We start from the raw sequence: 20,631 nt of genomic DNA on the forward strand, positions 1-20,631 counted from the left end.
TTGGCTTGAAGATATGAAGTTTATTTTCTCATTTTGAAAAACTCGCATTTTTCATACGAAATACTTTGCGGATCTGAGTGACACATTTCCCGATATTTCACCCCAACGAGGTCGCGCCCAGTGTTTTTCTGCTAACTAGATACGCATCGTCAAAATGGCGAACTGGCTCAAAATTAAAATTCTTTTGATTAACTTGTGTATTTTTTTTTTGTGGATGTGCCCATATAATATAAAGAACATTACACAGTTGCATGAAGATATGAAGTTTATCTTCTCGTTGAGAAGATTTTCCACTTGTTCACGTCGCTCACTCGTGAAGATGTTCAACACTTGAAGATAAACTTCACATTTTCTTGCAACCGTGTAACATCCTCTACATCTATCTAGCCATCTTCCTTCTTTCGGCTGCTCCTGTTCGAGGTCGCCACAGCGGATCTGTTCCGCATATTTGATTTGGCATAGGTTTTACACCGGATGCTCTTCCTGATGCAACCCTCCCCAATCTATCCGGGCTTGGGACCAAGTATGCACTGGCTTGTGCAACCCCAGCGGCTGGGTATTTTACCTAACCTGCATGTGTTTGGACTGTGGAGGAAACCTGAGCACCCAGAGGAAACCCATGCAGACACGGGGAGAACATGCAAACTCCACACAGAAAGGCCCTAGTCTTGCTGTGAGGCAACAGTGCTAACCACCACATCACTGTTAATCAAAATTTTAATTTTGAACTGGTTCACCATTTTGACGAGCGTCTAGTCAGCAGGAAAACACTAGAAGTGACCCGTATGAAAAATATGGAGTGGTGTATTTCCCAGTAAAACACTCGTTTCCATACATACGCATGCACACATACACACGAGCACATTTCCAGAACTTACAAGTCTGGCTTCTCCCTCTCTGGCCCATGCTCGTCCATTAGGCACATATTTATTTTGGCTCTGTCGTTTTTTCTGCCCTCCGTCTGCAAACTTACACAGCAGCGGCTCAGTAGGGGCTACGGGAAAATAGATACAGCGAGATTAAAACACAGAACACAATTTTCTCCAGTCTTTTACCTGCCATGACCAATTTACTCTAACTAGAAGCTCTCTTCTACTCCAGACACATTAATTTATTCATCTGTCATCATCCTTTACCCCGATCAAGGTAGTGATGAATCCCGAGTCTATCCAAACAGCATTAGGTACATGTGGTGTGATGGAACACACCATGCACAGTCACACCCCAGAGCCATTTAGATTAACCAATGCACCTTCTGGCATATTTTGGGAGAAGGAAGGAAACCAGACTGATATCCCTTAGCAAAAAGAAGTTTATTCAAGTGTACTATGAGTATACTTATTTTTTACTAAAACTGAGGAAGTATACTTGAAGTTGACTTTTTATAAACTATATTTTATATACTTAAGAATAGTATAGTGAAGTATACTTGGCTTATACTGAAAAGTATAAATAAAAGTCTAAGACTAAGTACATTAATACTAAGACTTATACTTTAATACTAAAACGTATACTTTAGTATACTTTTCACGTTTTTCTGCCACAAAGTACTAATACTTAGTATATCTTGCTCCAAGTGCATAATAAGGTCAAGTCATTGACTCATGCTTAACATTTAATTTATATATTAATATAATATAATGCTGGAGTTTAAAACTTTACAGTATATAGTATGTGTGCTCAATTGCATTATCTTTATGTACCTTAAAATCATACACAAAAACAGAAAAACTTTTGACTTGACTTTATTGATCAATTTCTCCAGTAAGGAAGGACTTGATTTCATAGGTATTCATTTTTGAAATGTTTGAAAATATATCAAACTTGTTTTCAACATTCTGTCTTGTGATTTTGTAAATGCATCACACTCTTGTGTACATACAGTATGAGTAAACTCTAAGAATACTTTAAGGAGTATATTTCCAGTATATAAATAGTAAACTACAAGTAATATGCCAAGCAAACTTAAAGTATAACAAGTAAACTAGTGAAATAACCAACGTTTATAACAGTATACTTAAAGTATACAATAATAAACTAAAAATAGGGACTTGAAGTATGTAACTAAGGGGTGTTGTGGCTCAGTCAACTAAAGCGCCATACCATAAATCCGGGGACCTGGGTTCGATTCCAACCCAAGGTAATTTCCTGATCCCTCTCCTGCTCATTTCCTGTCTCTACACTGTCCTATCCAATAAAGGTGAAAAAAGCCCGAAAAAAAGAAGTATATCGATAAGTGTACTTGTGGTATACTTTAAGCATGCAAGAGGGATATACCAAGTACATTGATAGTATATAGATGAGTGTACTTGTTGTATACTTTAAAGTGTACTTTTGCAAACTTAAAATGAACTTTAAAGTATACTTTTATAAACTTGAAATGTTCCAATTTAGTCCGAAAAAGTATTAAATTTGTATACTTTCTAGTACACTAAAAGTACATGGTCTGTAGTATACTTGCTATACTTATACTCATACTGAAGCATACTTAATAAAATGAACTTTAAGTATACTACTTTTTGCTAAGGGATGAGCAAAACATGTGGGTCTCCTTACGCGCTCAGGATCAGACTGGAGATCCTGGAGCTGTGAGGTGGCAATGCTACCCGCTGCACCACCATGCTGAATACCCACTCAAAACTTTCCCTTTCTACTAAAAATACAGACCTCGAACTCAGCAGTTGGCTTCCCATAATCCCCCTTGCCCTCATTCTCCCTTTTCAGCAAGGCAACATGAGCAGTGGAGACTATTTCAATCTAATAATCCACTTACAAAGCTTAGAGAGGGAGAGCAGGGAACATCAGAGCTGGACATACTAGAGACCCCTTTACCATTTAGAGAGAGAGAGAACAAGAACGAGAGAGAGACTGTAAAGGGGAGGGTGAAATGAAGAGAAAACCTCCACACTGTTCAACATTAGCCACAAACTGCCTTCACTAATCAATAAGCACTTACTCCTGCATTAAGCCTATAGCAACAGCAATCCCTATCGTTATCTGTGTGCTTGCTTCAATCCAAGTACGCATTCGTCTGATCTGTGCCGTGTGAGCCTCCTTGGCTAAAAGCTCATGACTACAGGCAAATGAATAGAGAATGAATCTGCTCAAAAAATGCTGCGTCTTAATGAACAACCAAACGCAATATATAAACGAGTTTACACACACCCACAGAGACAGATGCACAGACACACGGCTGCACGCACACACACACACACACACACACACAGTTCTGTGTTACCCATTACTCCAGCTGGCATCTTGAGAAACTTTCCATTGAAGTGAGAAATTACAGCGTCACACTTCTCTGTCGACTCCATCCTACAAAAACAGAAGAATCAAACCTAACTAAGACCATTTATATCTCATACACAAAATACACACATTTGTCTTACCATCCCTGTGAAGATCTCCCAATGATATACATACACCTAAATTTAACCCTATCCATAACCTCTAACGCTTTTAACAAAAAAGTTTTACTCATGGGGATCAGCTAAATGTCCACACGAAGTTTAATCTGTCAGACAATCCAAAATCTGGTCCTCACCAAGATAATAAAAACATGCATCCCACACACACCAGGCCATTGTTGCCGAGCATGCAGCTGTTAGAAAGTACAATGACGTACATTCTAACTGGTGGTGCTTGTTCACCCAGAAAATACAGCCAACTTTATGCCATTTGCTTGGACGTTATTGCTAACTAACAAGTTTTTTTTTTTTAAATACACTAATGCATTTAGGTCTCTTAGGTATCTTTGAATCAAATGTAACCAGTGCCAAGGCAGTAAGCCGGGAGCAAAAAGGCATATTATGATTACACACCTTCACACATTAAGACAGGTGCATGTTAGGTAAAAGAACATATTTCAGCTATACATACTATCCATTCTCTCTCTCTCTCTCTCTCTCTCTCTCACACACACACACGGAGTAAGACTGCATGTCAGAGATGAGCTACGAGACAGTTGGAAAGGAGTGTTCACTCTAACAGGAGTCGGTTTTCACCTCACCCCATTCCAGAGCTGAATCAGCACATTTTTGGTTGGGTTTGGTGCAATTATACTCAATGTCGCCATAAATCCAAACCACAGCCAGAGCCAAACCACTGAACCTCAAACATTCATTCAATCAGGAGACACAGAAAGTCTCACCTCGCAAATCCAACCCCTCTGCTTGCACCATTAGCATCTCGCAGGATGCGTGTGGAGACGACCTGCCCAAAGGGCTTCAGCATGGTCTCCAGCTCCTGCTCATCCATCGACAGCGGCAAATTGGAAATGTACAGGTTCGTGGGATCCTGCTCCTGTTGCTAGAGAGAGAGAGAGAGAGAGAGAGAGAGAGACAGAGAGAGAGAGAGGGTTGAATAGAAGGTAACAGAACTGAAATGTGTGTTTGTACTTTACACTTCTGATACAAATATGTACGGAAATATCAGCAGAAGATACCAACACCTGGGTTCACACAGCTGTAAAAACACCTGGAGCCTCCCATCTTATCCAAGCACCCAGTTCTCTCACACACACATTCACACGTCCCTGTCTGATCAGTTAACAGCTGCACATCTGGCCTGCTATTGGGAACATAACGGAGTGACTCTCTCTCTCTGTTTTTGTGTGCATACTCACCAAGCTAATTACTAAGCCTTTACAGGAAAACCTTGACTAGTAAGAAGCACATAGTTTTGAACACAAAATACCTGATATTTTCTTTCCTTCGTGGCTGCCAATGAGTTCAGTTCTGGTCCATTATAACACAACGAGACGGTCAATGACGGCGGATCATACCAAAAACCATCATTTAAAAAAAAAACAAAAAAAACCCACAGTTCCTACTGCCATCTGGCAAGGCACACTGTAATACAGATGTGAGTGGGGAAGTCAAACTCTTGCGGTGACCAGAGGACTAGCCCCCCACTGTAACCCTAGCTGTATAGGCGAGAGGCAGAGAGCTATGGAAACAGACTGGCGCCACACCCATACGCCTTAAAGAGTTGGTTAGTACTGGGACAGGAGACTGCTTGGGAAGACCAGGTTCCGGCATGAGAGGGACTTTGACTTTTGTTTTTGCACATTTGCATTGTATCGAGTCCGCTAACTTCTGGCACCTATAAACAGGTATTTCTGCCCAGGATAAATGAACTACATTCCACAGTTCCTGTGAATTTTTGGGTTTTGCTTCAGAAACTGCATTTTTAAATGTCACCCCATAAGTTTTCAATGGAGCTGAGGTCAGGGGATTGAGCTGGCCACTCCATTACCTCAATCCTTTTTGTCTGGAACCAAGACGTTGCTTGCTTACTTGTGCGTTTGGGGTTGTCGTTTTGTTGAAACACCCATTTTGGGGCATTTCTTCTTCAGGATAGAGCACCATAATCTCCAAGTATCCTGATGTATTCAGACTGATCCAGGATCCCTGGTATATGATGAACAGGCCCAAAACCGGAGTATGAAAAACATCCCCATACCATGATTTTTGCACCACCATGCTTCAGGGTCTTCACAGTGTACTGTGGCTTGAATGCAGAACCCGGGGCTCGTCTGACATACGGTCGATGACCACTAGACCCGGAAAAACAATGTTACTCTCATCGGTCCACAGAAATGTGACGCCATTTCTCTTTGGGCCAACTGATGTGTTCCTTGGCAATTTGTAACCGATTCTACACATGCCATTTTTTCAACAACGGTGCTTTACAGGGGCCTCTTGCTGATAGCTTTCTTCGATCAAATGTCTTCTGAATATAACAGTACTTACAGGTCATTTTAGAATTATCTTTGACTTTTCTGGAGGTGATGATTTGATCTGTTTTAACAGTACTTGTTCGTTTTCTTCTGCATGTTTCAGGCTTTGTTACCATTTTAAAAGCATTTGATGATTTGCATAACTTCTTTATGTTTTTCCCTCTCCAATGGAGAAGCCTTTGTCACATGTACACTCAAACACCGTGAAATTTGTCCTCTGCATTTAACCCATCTGAAGCAGTGAACACACGCATGCGTGCACGCACACACACGAGCAGTGAGCACACACATACCCAGAGCAGTGGCAGCTATGCTACAGCACCCGGGGAGCAGTTGGGGGTTAGGTGCCTTGCTCAAGGGCACTTCAGGCCATGGCCGTCCCATGTTAACCGAACTGTGGGGGGAAACCCACGCAGATGCAGGGAAAACATGCAAACTCCACACAGAAAGGCCCCCCCGTCAGCCGCTGGGCTCGAACCCAGAACCTTCTTGCTATGAGGCAACAGCGCTAACCACCTCACCACCATGCCGTCCAATCAACTTCTTAATCAAACTACGTTTTTCCACCGAACAATGTTTGGAACGACCCATTTTAATTTCAATTCAGAAGGAAATATATTTTAAAATCACAATATGTGAAACATTTGCTTCCCTTCTTTCTTAATAAAGGACAATTAATGACATCTTTTTTTTCACAGAATGAAAAAATGAATGAATGAATTCTCATTAAACTGCACACTGCTATTCTTTTGAACACGCCCCTTTCAATGAATGAGTCAATTACTCGAACTCGCAGCGTGCATGTCATGACAGCTGGGTCTGTTGGTTTTTCTATTACACTCCTACGAGTCAATTATTTGCCATGCAGAAATATCACTACTACTAATAACAGTGGTTCATCTGGTTACTGATGATGTACTGCTATTTTTTTTTTTTAAACACAGCTTTCAGTGAGGACAGGAACCAACTTGTTTCTTAGACATTTCACAACACTAAATCTAACCACATCCCCAAGATCAAAACAGTTGGGACACTGTAAAACGAATAAAAACAGAATGTGAAGATTTGCCAAAATCATGGAAACCCTATACTTCACTGAAAATAGAAAGACAACATATCAAATGTTGAAACTGAGAAATTTTATTTTATTTTTTAAATGTATGCCCATTTTGTATTTGATGTCAGCAACACGTTTCAGAGAAGTTGGGACAGGGGCAACAAAAGACTGAAAAAAAAAATTGTGCAACGTGAAAAAGAAACTAATTTGGTTAATTGGCAACAGGTCAGTAACATGACTGGGTATAAAAAGAGCATCCCAGAGAGGCAGAGTCTCTCAGAAGTAAAGATGGGGAGGAGTTCACCACTCCATGAAAGACTGTGTGGATAAACAGTGCAACAATTTAAGCATAACGTTCCTCAATGTAAAACCGCAAAGAATGTGGGATCACATCATCTATGGTACATATTAAAAGATTCAGAGAATCTGGAGAAATCTCTGCATGCAAGAGACAAGGCTGAAAACTGATACTGGATGCCTGTGATCTTCAGGCCCTCAGGTGACACTGCATTAAAAGTGGACACGTCTGTAGTGTAAAATCACTGTATGGGCTCAGGAACACTTCAGAAAACCATCGTCTGTGAAAACAGTTCATTACTGCATCCACAAATGCAAGTTAAAACCAGATATAAACAAACAATATCCACAAACACTGCCACCTTCTCTGTTCCCAAGCTCTTTTACGATGGACTGAGGCAAAGTGGAAAATTGTCCCGAGGTCTGACAAATCAAAAGTAGAAATTCTTTTTAGAAATCATAGACACCACGTCCTTCAGGCTAAAGAGGAAAGGGACCATCCGGCTTATCATGAGTGCACAGTTTAAAAGCCAGCATCCATGATGCTATGAGGGTGCATTAGTGCATAGGACATGGGTAGCTTGTGCATCTGGGAAGGCATCATTAATGCTGAATGATATATACACGTTTCAGAGCAATATGCTGCCATCCAGACAAAATCTTTTTCAGGGAAGGCCTTCCTTCTTTCAGCAAGACAATGCCAAACCGCTTTCTGCACATAATTAAAACTGTATGGTTCTGTAGTAAGAGTCCAGGTGCTAAACTGGCCTGCCTGCAGTCCAGACCTGTCTCCCATTTAAAACGTTTGGTGCATTATAAAGCGCAAAATATAACAAAGGAGACCCTGAACTGTTGAGCAACTGACATTGTACATCAGGCAAGAATGAGACATTTCTCTTTCAAAACTACAGCAGTTGGTCTCCTCAGTTCCCAAACATTTAGTGTTTTTTCAAAAGTAGAGGTGATGCAACACAGTGGTAAATATGCCCCGTCCCAACTTTTTTGAAACGTGTTGCTGACATCAACCTCAAAATGAGCATATATTCCCCCCCCCAAAAAAAGGAAGAAAAAAAATTCTCAATTTCAACATTTATGTTGTTTTTGTACTACTTTCAATGAAATATAGGGTGTCCATGATTTGCAAGTTATCACATTCTGTTTTTAATTTACAGTTTACACAGCATCCTAACTTTTTTTGGAATTGGGGTTGTATCAACAATTAAAAAGCTTGGTGTGTTTATTAATAAACTGAAAATAATTATCATTGGCAAATCACTACAAGAGGAATAAAACATTTCATTCCGTACATAGGTAAGCCTATAAATCTTAATTTTTTTCCCCAATGGACGTGTGTTTTTTAAATGCTAATTTACATAATTAGACCATGAATTAAATGATTACTTTCATACTAACAATTTGATCAACACCAATATCTAACCACTATAAACTAGCTAGCTTTAGATAATGTTCATTTATTATATTTAATTCATCGAAGTAGACAAAAGTCATGCTTACCACTGAAATACAATGAACTGTTTCGTGTTATTGCACTAAACCCAGTCTTAAAATTTAGGATAATGGTGTGGAACAGATTAATGGAGAAGTGTTTTCATTTGAGAAATTTGCTGGGTGTCAAGTGAGAACGATTAAGAACGGTTCTCTCTCTGGCTCGATATGGTTTTAATATAGATGTATGGCTGTACACAGGACTGATTCACCCACTCCCTAGTATGTGAGGTCCTTTTTATTGCCAGTAAAGGGTCAGTCAGCATGAATACTGATGAACCAAAATCTACATGCGAGTCATGGTCGCTTCCAAGAAGCATCACATCAGCTTTCTAAGTTACATCAGCAGAAAGAGAGAGAGAGAGAGAGAGAGAGAGAGAGAGAGAGAGAGAGAGAGAGAGAGAGAGAGACCCAGGGGATTGAGGGGCTGCCACATTAATATTTATTAACATCCTACTGCATTCAACACCCACCAGAAAGAACCAGAGAGAAGGAAGGACAGACAGGGGGAGAGAGAGAGAGCGAGAGAGAGAGGGGGGGAGGATTATCAAAGTAACACTCTGGCAGAAAGATCAACATGGCTCTATTAGGGAACAGAGTGTGTGAGAGATGCTGAGCTCCGAGAGGCTGAACCCAGCAGAGTGAAATGAAGGGAGGATGTTGGATCAGCAGAGCTATCAGAATCTGGTTAGTCTAAAAAGAGAGAAAAGACGAGGGCAGGCATTTAACACAAAATCAACACTAGGCACGGAGCCCATCGTATCTGAAGGCATGCGAAATGTCCTGTATGTTAATGCTGTCCTATTTTACAAGGCTGACTTTCAACAGCTCCATGACTTTCACTAGAGGAAGGTGAGGTAATCCTCTAGCAGTAATTAAACGACTTGCTCTAGTTGGGAATCAAGGACAGCTCACTGACCCCATGTGTGCACCGTGTGATTCGGTTCCGTAGGCAAGAGTGCTTGGTCAGCAGATTAGTGGGTTAAACGTGTGAGAGGAGATTAGCAGCGACGGCTAGAAGTCGGCTAGATGCAGGCACGCAATGCTAAAATTACTGCTCTCAGCTGTGGCATTAACAGCTTGAGAGTGCTTTGGGGTTTACGGGGATTACAGCGCGCTTGGATAGAAAGGCATCGGGAAGACCAGGTTTCCTCAATCCGGCATACTCGCATGCTCATGTGGCTTGGTCAAGTGAGAGGCATTTTAGACAGTGTCATCAGTAGAATGTTTGGAACGGGGGCTTTTAGGGGTCATGGGGGCAGATGGAGTAGGAGACAAACGAGGCATATTTTACAAGGCAGCTTTGTAAACACTTTATATTATTTTTTTTTTTTAATTAATGACAACACAACACCTTAGTGTTAGAGAAAGACCCCCCCCCTCAAAAAAAAAAAAAACACAAAACCTTAACCTCATGTACATATTCCCTGGTCTGAGAAAAGAATGTCAAACCCACTCTCTCAAAAAACACTTTAGTGGAAGTCTATAAATACAGGGCTTCCCCTAGAAAAAACTGGAAAGAGTAGTCCCCCCCGAGCGCAGCGAAAGCTGCCATAGGTGGTGTGTAAGCTCGGGGGGTCCAGGGGCATGGTCCCCTGGAAAATTTTGAAATAAGGGTTCATTCTGTGGCTTCTGGTGACCTCTAGAGCTGATTTTTACCAGTTCAACATGTTGGAGAAAAGGCTAGATCTAATTTACTTAGAATTTTACTGAATTCCCACCTTAAAAACAGAAAAAACCCCAAAGCCAATCCAATACCCACCTGCATCTCACAAGCAGTGTCCTGTTCCAAAGGAGACTGCAGTTTATTTCACATCAAAGTGAATGGTGATGCAACATGGCACGAGATGTTCAAAATACTGATCATTACATTTTGGCAATAGTGTGAATGACTAAATACTCTCACTGTCAGATTCGAGCTGGTCAGCAACATGCAGCGAACTGGCCGTCGCGGTCTCCCAACTATGGTCTGCCACGGTTGCAGAGTTGTTTTCTCTGTGAAAAACTCCGTAATTAAGCTGCAACCTGTCGGTGTCTTGCTCACTCGTACCCGGCTTGAAGGCTCCACCACTTTTGCATAAGTTACCTATGAATATTAATTGCACATCGCTCATCTAATCAAAGCGGGATACCGCACACACTCAACCAATCAGCGCAGAATATCCTTCTCTGACATCAGCTACGAACTTGGGTCAAGTTCTGGACCATGGGCTCGCATGGACTGTGTTGATTACCTGCTCAAAGGCTACAATACACATGGATATTGAGTCTAGCTTTCTACTGTAGGCCTAAATTGTAAGCGTCACAGCGGCGGTTTAATGGGTAGCGGCATGTCACCAAGTGTATCAGTCAATAAATTAAGCGTAGCAGGGCTGCTATGCTACCGTATGATGCTTTAGGGGAAGCCCTGATATATAAAACAGATTCAAAACTGCAACCACTACACTCTCAAAACTGTTTTAATCCACTTTTCAACACCAGAGCAGTCCAGTAAAATTATCATTTGGTTATAAAGATGTTTTCATCAAGGTTGTCATCTATGGTAACATCCAACCACAGGATGAATTACACAAACGAATTTCAGGCTTAATTTAACAATTCATATGACTAAAAGTATTCATGAAAGCATTTCTGACAAACGTGTGCTTTGCATAAATGTTTACTGACTGCTTCAACAACCATCCTTAGGCTTTCATTATTATTGAAATTTAAGTAAACAGGATTTTCTGTTCTTTTCTCAGTTCAGGGAAGCATGCTGAAATTCCTGTCGGTTTTAATTACACACGCTACCAATGAACAAATCTGAACAAAACGCTGGTGTATTCCTTCAAAAAAAAAAAGCCCAACCTTAAAAGGAGGAAAAATCTGTCTTGGAAACAACTTACAGCTAACGATTACTCATAGGCATGTCTGTATAGTAAAACATTAGGAAAATGCATCCTGGAAAGTAATAAAGTCCATCAGCTACGAACATTAAAGGGGACATATTATGAAAAATATAAATCAGGTATAATGAATCTGATCGCAAAGAACCATTCTGCAAGGAAAAATCACCACTCTCATACATTATTTAAAAAGGGTTCAGTGTATATTCTGACTGCATGTTGGATTCGGCTGTCAGGATATCTGGCTTTCTGAAATGATGGTGTTAAACCTATAATTTTAATGTTATTAAAATGTGCAAAAATATCCATTTCTATTATATCAAATATAAACCCAAAAACAAAGTGTGTATATTTTTATTATACATCTGGTATAATGAACCTGATCTCTCTCATATATATATATATATATATATATATATATATATATATATATATATATATATATATATATACACACATACACACACACAGTGGGGCAAAAAAGTATTTAGGCTACGTTCACACTGCAGGCTGAAGTGACTCAAATCCGATCTTTTCGCCCATACGTGACCTGTATCCGATCTTTTATTGACAATATGAACGACACAGATTCGATTTTTTCAAATCCGACCCAGGCCGTTTGGATATGTGGTCCTAATTCCGATTCCTATCCGCTCTTTTCATATGCGACTTCAGTCTGAACCGCCAGGTTGCATTCATCCGACTTACACGTCATCAACAAGCCACAAACGTCACTATTCTGCGCTGAAGTAGGCGGCGGGTCTCTCAAAAAAAGTTACAACAACATGGCGCATAATCACGGGCGCAGATAGAGGGTGGGACGAGTGGGATTCGTCCCACCCAGATTTAAATTCACTTCGTTCGGTCCCCCCCACTTATAGGGAGGAAAAAACGTCTATGCTGTCTTTCTTTGCATAAGGCAAACCTCACGGAAAAATCAAAAGACTAATTACCATTCGGTTTATTGAGGTGCACAGCAGTGTATACATAGTTGCAACAACTCACATAAAACAAAACAAAGACTGATATTCGGTTGGTTGAGCTGCGCAGACTGCACAGGTTGCGAGCTCGAGCTTGGTTGCTATGGTAACCCACAAGAAGTTTGACAGGCATATCGGGGTTGGGGTTGGTTTGCTGGCAGCTTTGTCCCCCCCAGTTTTTTGTCCCCCCCCAGTTCAAAAAACGTATCTGCGCCCCTGCGCATGACATCAATGCGAGGGACGCTTCGGGCTGTGAAGGTTCTGAATCTTCTCAATGGAAGGACGCAGAGGTTAGGGAGCTGATTTCCATTTGGGGGGATGCAGCTATTCAAGCTAGATTGGATGGGTCATACCGCAACCGGGCAGTTTTACTTCCGTAAACACTGGCCATGCTCACTGCGTGTGATGTCGTCGTATCCTGCAATGCGCATGCGGAACACTTTTAGGTCGCTTTTCGTTCATACTGAGGATCACATACAAGTCGCATATATTTGTTAATGTGAACGACCTCACAAAAAAATCGGATTTCACAAAAAAATCGGAATTGAGCATTAAGCTTTGCAGTGTGAACGTAGCGTTAGTCAGTCACCAATTGTGCAAGTTCTCCCACTTAAAAAGATGAGAAAGGCCTGTAATTTTCATCATAGGTACACTTCAACTATGAGAGACAGAACGAGGAAAAAAAAATCCAGAAAAATCACATTGTCTGATTTTTAAAGAATTTATTTGCAAATTATGGTGGAAAATAAGTATTTGGTCAATAACAAAAGTTCATCTCAATACTTTATTATATACCCTTTGTTGGGTATATAACAAAGAGGTCAAACGTTTTCTGTAAGTTTTCACACACTGTTGCTGGTATTTTGGCCCTAATTAAAAAAAATAATCTTCAAAAATGTTTTTGAATGTTTTGGATGAACTCTGGAAAAAATATTAAAATTATAATTTCCAATTATACAGTGATGATTAAAATTGTAGAAGAAGCCTTTATTTAAAAAAAAAAAAAAAATCACATGTACACTCAAGCACAAACTTAAGCACACAGTGAAATTCCTCCTTTGCATTTAACCCATCTGAAGTCATGAACACACACAAGTGAGCAATGAGCGTGCGCACACACACACACCCTGTGGGCAGCTATGCTACAGTGCCCATGGAGCAGTTGGGGTTAGATGCCTTGCTCAAAGGCACTTCAGCCCAACCTTCAGGCCATGGCTGCCCCATGTTAACCTAACCATGTCTTTGGACTGTGGGGGAAACCGGAGCACCCAGAGGAAACCCATGCAGACACAGGGAGAACATGCAAACGCCACACAAAAGGCCCCCATTGGCCGCTGGGCTTGAACCCAGAACCTTCTTGCTGTGAGACGACCGTGCTAACCACTACACCACTGTGACTCATTAAGACTCATTCGACAGGTCAAGAATTGTCATTAGGAATAACAATTACAGAATGTAATCCTTCGACTCTTCAAACCTTGTACTAACACCCAACAACAAACAGCAACTGGCTTATGATTTCTAAATGAAGTGAATTGATGCCTACAAAGCTGAAGAATGCCAGAAAAAGATTTTTTTTTAAATTAAAAATAAAAAAAGGCTCTTTTGGCTCCCAATATTCACTGTCCAAAATGTCATTAAGAAATGGCAGTTAAGGAGAACTGTAGAAGGTCAAGGGAAGATCAGGAGGGCCATGAAAACTGACAATTACCTGTATGTTGGGCAGAAAGGCAAAGAAAAACTCTCAAATAAAACTTCGGACATGCAAGAAGGCTTAACTAACACAGGGTTGGCGGTCCACTATTTCACACCAACACTGCTTGCACAAGAATGATTTGCATACATCAGACTTCCACTTCTGTCATGAGGTCGCAGGAAAGGTTTCCTTCTGATGACTCTTCCATGCAGAACAATAAAGTCAAAGGCATTTTGCTGTCGACTGAAAGTTTAAAAAAAAAAAAAAAAAAAAAAAGGAGCTTTTGGGTCACAAATCACCAAAAGGCATGTTTGGAGGGGAAAAAAAGAAGCTGTATTTCATGAAGAGAACTATTAATCATGGGGTGGATCTACTGTGTTTGGCTTTGTGTGGCAGCCAGTGGCAAAGGAAACATTACATAGAATGATGAAAGAACAGACTCCAGTAAATTGTAGAAACAGAAAGACACAGTCAAGAAACCAACTGACAGCAGGAGAATGATCCAAAATATACCTCTGTGATATTTGGTAAAGGGGGTGTTACTAAGCATGTGCATTCATATTTGCAGAAAAATGTGGTGTGTTCACTTCAAAAATCAACAAAATAGTTAATTTGGCCAGGGGTGCCCAAACTTTTGCAAACAACTGTATGCAAGCTCAAAGTTAGAAAGTAAATTTGTAAACGTATGCGAATAATTATATGTTTGCGAGACTGTGTGTGTAATAATAACAGAGTTTGCAGCAGAACAGAATTTTGGCAGACCTTGACAAGACATCAGTTTGTGCAGAGAAGCAGGTCATCAGCTAACCATTCAAATCAACCCAGGTCATGTGATTGTGTACAGGATGTATGCAGGTATGCGTGTGTGTAGGAGCAAGTAATCAGCAGTAACGTTTCTTCTTAGCTATCCATCTGCTTCTCGAACCCACATGGTGAGGGAGATGTCCATGTGAAATGCACACTCAGAGCTTGCCGTACAATGTTTGATGAACAGAACCATCAGTCAGCAGGCCAGTAAACTTCTTACCGCAGTAATTCAGATGCAAACTGCCTCTACACACTTGCACAGCGTTGCAGAAATGAAAGGTGTGTGCAACACTCCTTGATTCTCTCAGGCTACATCCACACGACAACTAGCCTGGACCCGCCCATCCTAAGCGTGACGCAACACGAGGGCCTGTTGCGAGCTATCTACAGCTCTTCCAAGCTCCCGAAAAATCGGGAACCAATCAACTCTGAGCATCTCCAACGGCCCTGGGTAGAGGCGTGTTCAAGGCAGTGACGTAGTAGAACTGCGACCGGAAGCCATAGATTGTTTACAGAATCTATGCCGGAAGCGCTTCATTCACGCTTCCGCATCTATTACGCATAGATGCCGTATTGAAAGCATTCAACAGGAAGTTCTCATTGAAATCGGACCAAAGAGCAGCCCTGGAGGTATTTATTGAAAGGAAGGACGTTTTCGCCTTGCTCCCGACCGGCTTCGGTAAGGAGTTTAATCTACCAGTTAGCCCCGTCGCGTCGCATACGTCAGAGGAAAGAGTGATGTGATTGGTTTAAGCTTCGTCACAGCCTTTTCTGGCTTCGACCAGTAGCAAACCGAGGCATTTCAGGGAGGCGGGTCAACCACGGGTTCTGGGAAACGGTTGGGCTTAATATCTTGGCCAGACCAATAGCTCGGAGAGCTTTGAAGTCGTGTTAGCCAGGCTACACGGCAACGAGATTTTTTTTTTAGCGGGTAAAATAAATAAATAAATAAATAAATAAATATCGCGTCCACATGGGCAACGGATCGGTAAAATATCATCAGGTACACATGGCAACGCAACGCTTGCTGAAAACGATGCAATACACATGCCACACCTCTACGTGCGCTGTAAGACGGTCCCATCGGAGACACCAGAACAATAGAAGTAGGACGCATGCGCATAAACCCCTTCTTCTAGTCATGTGGTTGTGACGTCATCGTAAACAAATCCGTTCTACTCATCCAGACGACTTCGCAACGGCGCCGTTGCCAGATTTTTCCACTCTGGAAACCGTTCTCAAAAAATATCGTTTTGGGGCACCCAAAACGCCGGTGCCGTGTGGACGCCAGGCCGAAACGATAAACAATTTTATCGGATTCACCTGAATCCGTTGCCGTGTGGACAGGGCCTCAGTCATTATAGTTTTCACCACACTGCCCAAAGTGCCACACTCTTCTACAGCTCAGTCTCTATCCCCTGCAATCCCAGACCAGGCAGCTTACACTTCTATTTCAAGTAAGGAATAATACACGTTATACATACAAGACACTTTTTCGATGGAATAAAAACACGCATTCTATTCCCTTCTAGCAGCTTTTATCCATTTGCTTTGATAGCATGCAATACTGTTAGCATATCGCTTATCCTACGTGTATTACATCTCTCTACCCAATGGAGAATGAGCGTTCAATATGGTTTACGATACTGCGTGGTTGTCAAGACAACATGACCGTACACGTCGGAGTTGATGTGAATATTCAGTGAGAAAAGTTTCCTGCTGCGCATGCACGGAAGCATTTCTTTGTTCGCCGGAAAAAAGAAAGACGCGTTGAACACCCGAAAGGCTACCAAAATTTCGTTAGATATTCTTCACGCATGTTTACAAGCAGTGGCAAACTGTTACTATTAGAGCTGGGACTTCAGCTCAGCCAAAACTTAGCCAGACGCACCAAAGGATTTTGCAAGGGATTCGTGGCAGGCTGCCAGGTCGCTCCGCTGCGTGTAGTTGATGTTGATTTTAAAAGTAAGTAAATTAGATCGGGAAATGAATAAGTCTGAGTGAAAAATACTACGGCAAGCATGCGTGGAAGAAGAGTCTGGAGACAGAAATCTTAGTTTCTCGGTCGTTAGTCTGTGCTACTTGCTCTCGATAGCACTGGCTTGACCGCTTTATTAGCAGTGTTTTCCCCAGAAAAAAATTAAAGCCAGGGGCGGCACGGTGGTGTAGTGGTTAGCGCTGTCGCCTCACAGCAAGAAGGTCCGGGTTCGAGCCCCGTGGCCGGCGAGGGCCTTTCTGTGCGGGGTTTGCATGTTCTCCCCGTGTCGCATTACTTTTCTTTTCAGTGTATCTTAGTTATACATATATTATGGTAATTGCATCAGAAACATTCTAAATCATTAGTTATAGTAATACAGCAATTTAATTTAAGGTGGCAGGTCTTAGGTTCAGATCCCTTTGTGATCAACAGGAGGTCATGATTCTCTTCATTGGACTGTATAAGACAGGGCAAACCACTGTTCATATTTTCATGCACATTTTTGTTACAACACTACTTGATCATAGATAATTAAGGGATCCCTGTAGATTTTCAGTCTGGTACCTCAGTAATCTATAACAAAACAGTTTAACTTGCATGTTGAACTTTAAGGTGAAATTTCAAATGTGTATACATTAATACTATTTAGGTCAGAAATCACTGAAACACTTAAAATCTATCCTATAATCATGCATCTAAAACCTCGGAGACCCTGAAAATGCACCTGAGAGCATCTATTTTCAAAAAAATTTCCAGGGAGGCATGCCCCCGGACCCCCCTAGTTTCGCTTTGCAACATTGACGCTCACTTTCGCAACGTTGGCGCTCGATTGTCTGTGTATTATCGTGCCAGAATTTAGGGCTTTAATTTTTCATCTCATCTCATTATCTCTAGCCGCTTTATCCTGTTCTACAGGGTCGCAGGCAAGCTGGAGCCTATCCCAGCTGACTACGGGCGAAAGGCGGGGTACACCCTGGACAAGTCGCCAGGTCATCACAGGGCTGACACATAGACACAGACAACCATTCACACTCACATTCACACCTACGGTCAATTTAGAGTCACCAGTTAACCTAACCTGCATGTCTTTGGACTGTGGGGGAAACCGGAGCACCCGGAGGAAACCCACGCGGACACGGGGAGAACATGCAAACTCCACACAGAAAGGTCCTCGCCGGCCACGGGGCTCGAACCCGGACCTTCTTGCTGTGAGGCGACAGCGCTAACCACTACACCACCGTGCCACCCGGAAAAGAAAACTTAATTCATACATTTAAGTTTGCAGAAAGATTATGTACTTATAAACACATTCATGAAGAGAATTTGTTAATAAGCGTCAAATGTAGCATAATTTTGAATAATAATGATAAGCAGATTTGGCAGTGTGATGTCGCTGTGAGCCTTTAACCAAAGAATAACCCGGAGCTGCCATTTGTTAAATGGATCCCAGTGACATCACACTGCCAAAAATGCTTATGATTATTATTTGAAATGATGCTACATTTGACACATTTGGACAACTTCACTTCGTGAGAGTGTTTATAAGTACATAATCTTTCTGCAAACCCAAACTAATGAATCAAGTTTTCTACTCCTTTAAAGCAGATTAATTCTCCTCGGCTTTTGCTTGGCCCAACGTTGGGCAACCCTCTCATAGCCCATCTCGCTGTCATCCATGCTGATGTGGATCAAATTGTCCAGCGAGTGCTTTTTGAGCCAGTCGCTGTGATGAAAATTGATGACGTTTTCGTTGTCGTGATAGTTGTCTGGTTTTGTGCGCCATCACTCACGTGGGTTTGTTGACGTTTAGTCAACCAATTTTTGACCGAAGCCATAATGATAATAGACTAGGTCAAACTTTTGTGATTAAAATCAGTCGGCTTTGTCCGTCTGGTGTGGGACAACATCGGCAGCCAACGAGATCGCTTATAACGAATCGGAAAATTCCGGGATGTCTGACATTTTCTTTCGATATTTTTATTGGACGGTTTGAACACGTGATCTTGGCATAGCCAACAGATTACAGTTTGTTTACATCATACCACGCGGGCATATTACTGTGACAGAATCAACACAAACAATGGGGGAAAAAAGGCCGCTTGTTTAACACAAATATCAATTAATATGTAAATGGATCGGTTATTTGCTCTCCTATGTATCTAGTTACTTGTGGGTAGGAAATTTAACGTATCGGTATAAATCTAAGTGTATCGGGCCTGATGCGCTAAAACACTTTGGGGAAAACCATGATTAGCATTTGCCAACATTACTGATGAACGCTACACTGGCTAGAAGGGGACTTCACTGCTGCGCTGACAGCACTGACTCATGGTTAAACTAGCGTTGGCCTTCAAGAATGCTGATATGAAGAGTGTGTGTAGGTGTAATAACAATGGCTGGCTTTTCTCATGGCACATAAGATATATTCCATTCAGCTAACATGATGTACTGAACTTGTCTTTGACTTGTTCAAGATCATGCTAGCTGAATGGAATATACCTGATACACCACTCAATGCCAGCCAATATTACTGGAATACGGCATGGCCTAACTGGAATATAAATCAACGATAGGGTGGGATAATGCAGTGCAATGCAAAGTGGAAGAATGTTACCACCTTGAAGTTGATTATTTTCCTAGGACAGAATGCCGTGTTGTGTTTATTCCTCTTATATCACAGGAGTTTGCCAAACTAAACTCAACAAAAAAACTTTACACTCGTTTCAAAGTCAATAATTTGAAAATTTTGGAAAATAGATTTGAAATAACGATTGTATTCAATTATCTTGTCATTAAAGATGCTATAGCATACAGATCATGTTTGTCATGGAATCGGTTCCACCGGAAATGCGACGACAATGTCTATGATCAAAAACTGTGAGTCACAACTTAATGAAATCATGTCAATATCGGGTGTGTCCTCCATGGGCGTTCACAACTGCGATACAACGTCTCCTCATGGATTGGATGATGCGTCTGAACACAGCTTGGGGAATGCGCCGCCATATTTGTACCAACATGGCACCAAGCTCCTGCAAGTTCTGTGGAGGGTTCCTTACGGTCGGCTGTGGTGCCAGTTTGATGGAGACGTGTCTGGAGATTATGGATGGTCTGTCGACTGCATCCCATAACCCTCGCAACGTCAGTGACGGATGTTCCCGTATTCAGCATGCCAATGGCACGTTCACGCTGAATGTTTGACAGTCGTGGCATTGCAAATTAACGAATAATTAACCATAAAACCTTGTTTTTCTGAGATGACACTCTACTCTGCTACTGTGAGATCAATTGCACGTGTATCAATAGGTCACGTCACTTGTGTCACGTGGAAACGTGATTTTAGCGTGCAGTGCTCTCGCACGTGCTACGTAGGCCTGACCAGTAGAATGAATGTGTGACGTAATGCCCTTGACAATGCATTTAACCATAATCACAACAAGAACTCTTTCAAGAAAAGTTTCTAAACACTATTTGAAAAATAATGTGTCAAGTTTTTATTTTTGCTGAGTATATTACAATTACAGCTCATTTATTAAAGGACGTCATACTTTAGTCATTTGTACTTAATGTTAGAGAGACAATTTTCTGTTAAAAGAAGTCTTTGTGAATGAGTTGCTACGATAGACAATAATAATTCATAATTACACACACAAATTAGTATTTACATCCAATACTGCTAAGA

The 20,631-nt window shown here is 41.4% G+C and overlaps 1 protein-coding gene across 3 annotated transcripts in view; it reads right to left on the bottom strand.

The window, feature by feature from the left end:
- LOC132891945 (RNA-binding motif, single-stranded-interacting protein 1) overlaps positions 1 to 20,631 on the bottom strand; it is a 132,009-nt gene that overhangs the window by 17,492 nt on the left and 93,886 nt on the right. For all 3 annotated transcript variants that reach the window (XM_060930105.1, XM_060930106.1, XM_060930107.1), the window contains exons 5-7: positions 4,154 to 4,311; positions 3,239 to 3,318; positions 879 to 994 (exon numbers count right to left, since the gene is read on the bottom strand). In XM_060930105.1, coding sequence (XP_060786088.1) covers positions 879 to 994; positions 3,239 to 3,318; positions 4,154 to 4,311 — 354 coding nt within the window. The remainder of the gene's footprint in view (positions 1 to 878; positions 995 to 3,238; positions 3,319 to 4,153; positions 4,312 to 20,631) is intronic.

The sequence above is a fragment of the Neoarius graeffei genome, chromosome 9 (assembly GCF_027579695.1).
Source record: "Neoarius graeffei isolate fNeoGra1 chromosome 9, fNeoGra1.pri, whole genome shotgun sequence".
In the NCBI taxonomy this organism is placed as follows: domain Eukaryota; kingdom Metazoa; phylum Chordata; class Actinopteri; order Siluriformes; family Ariidae; genus Neoarius; species Neoarius graeffei.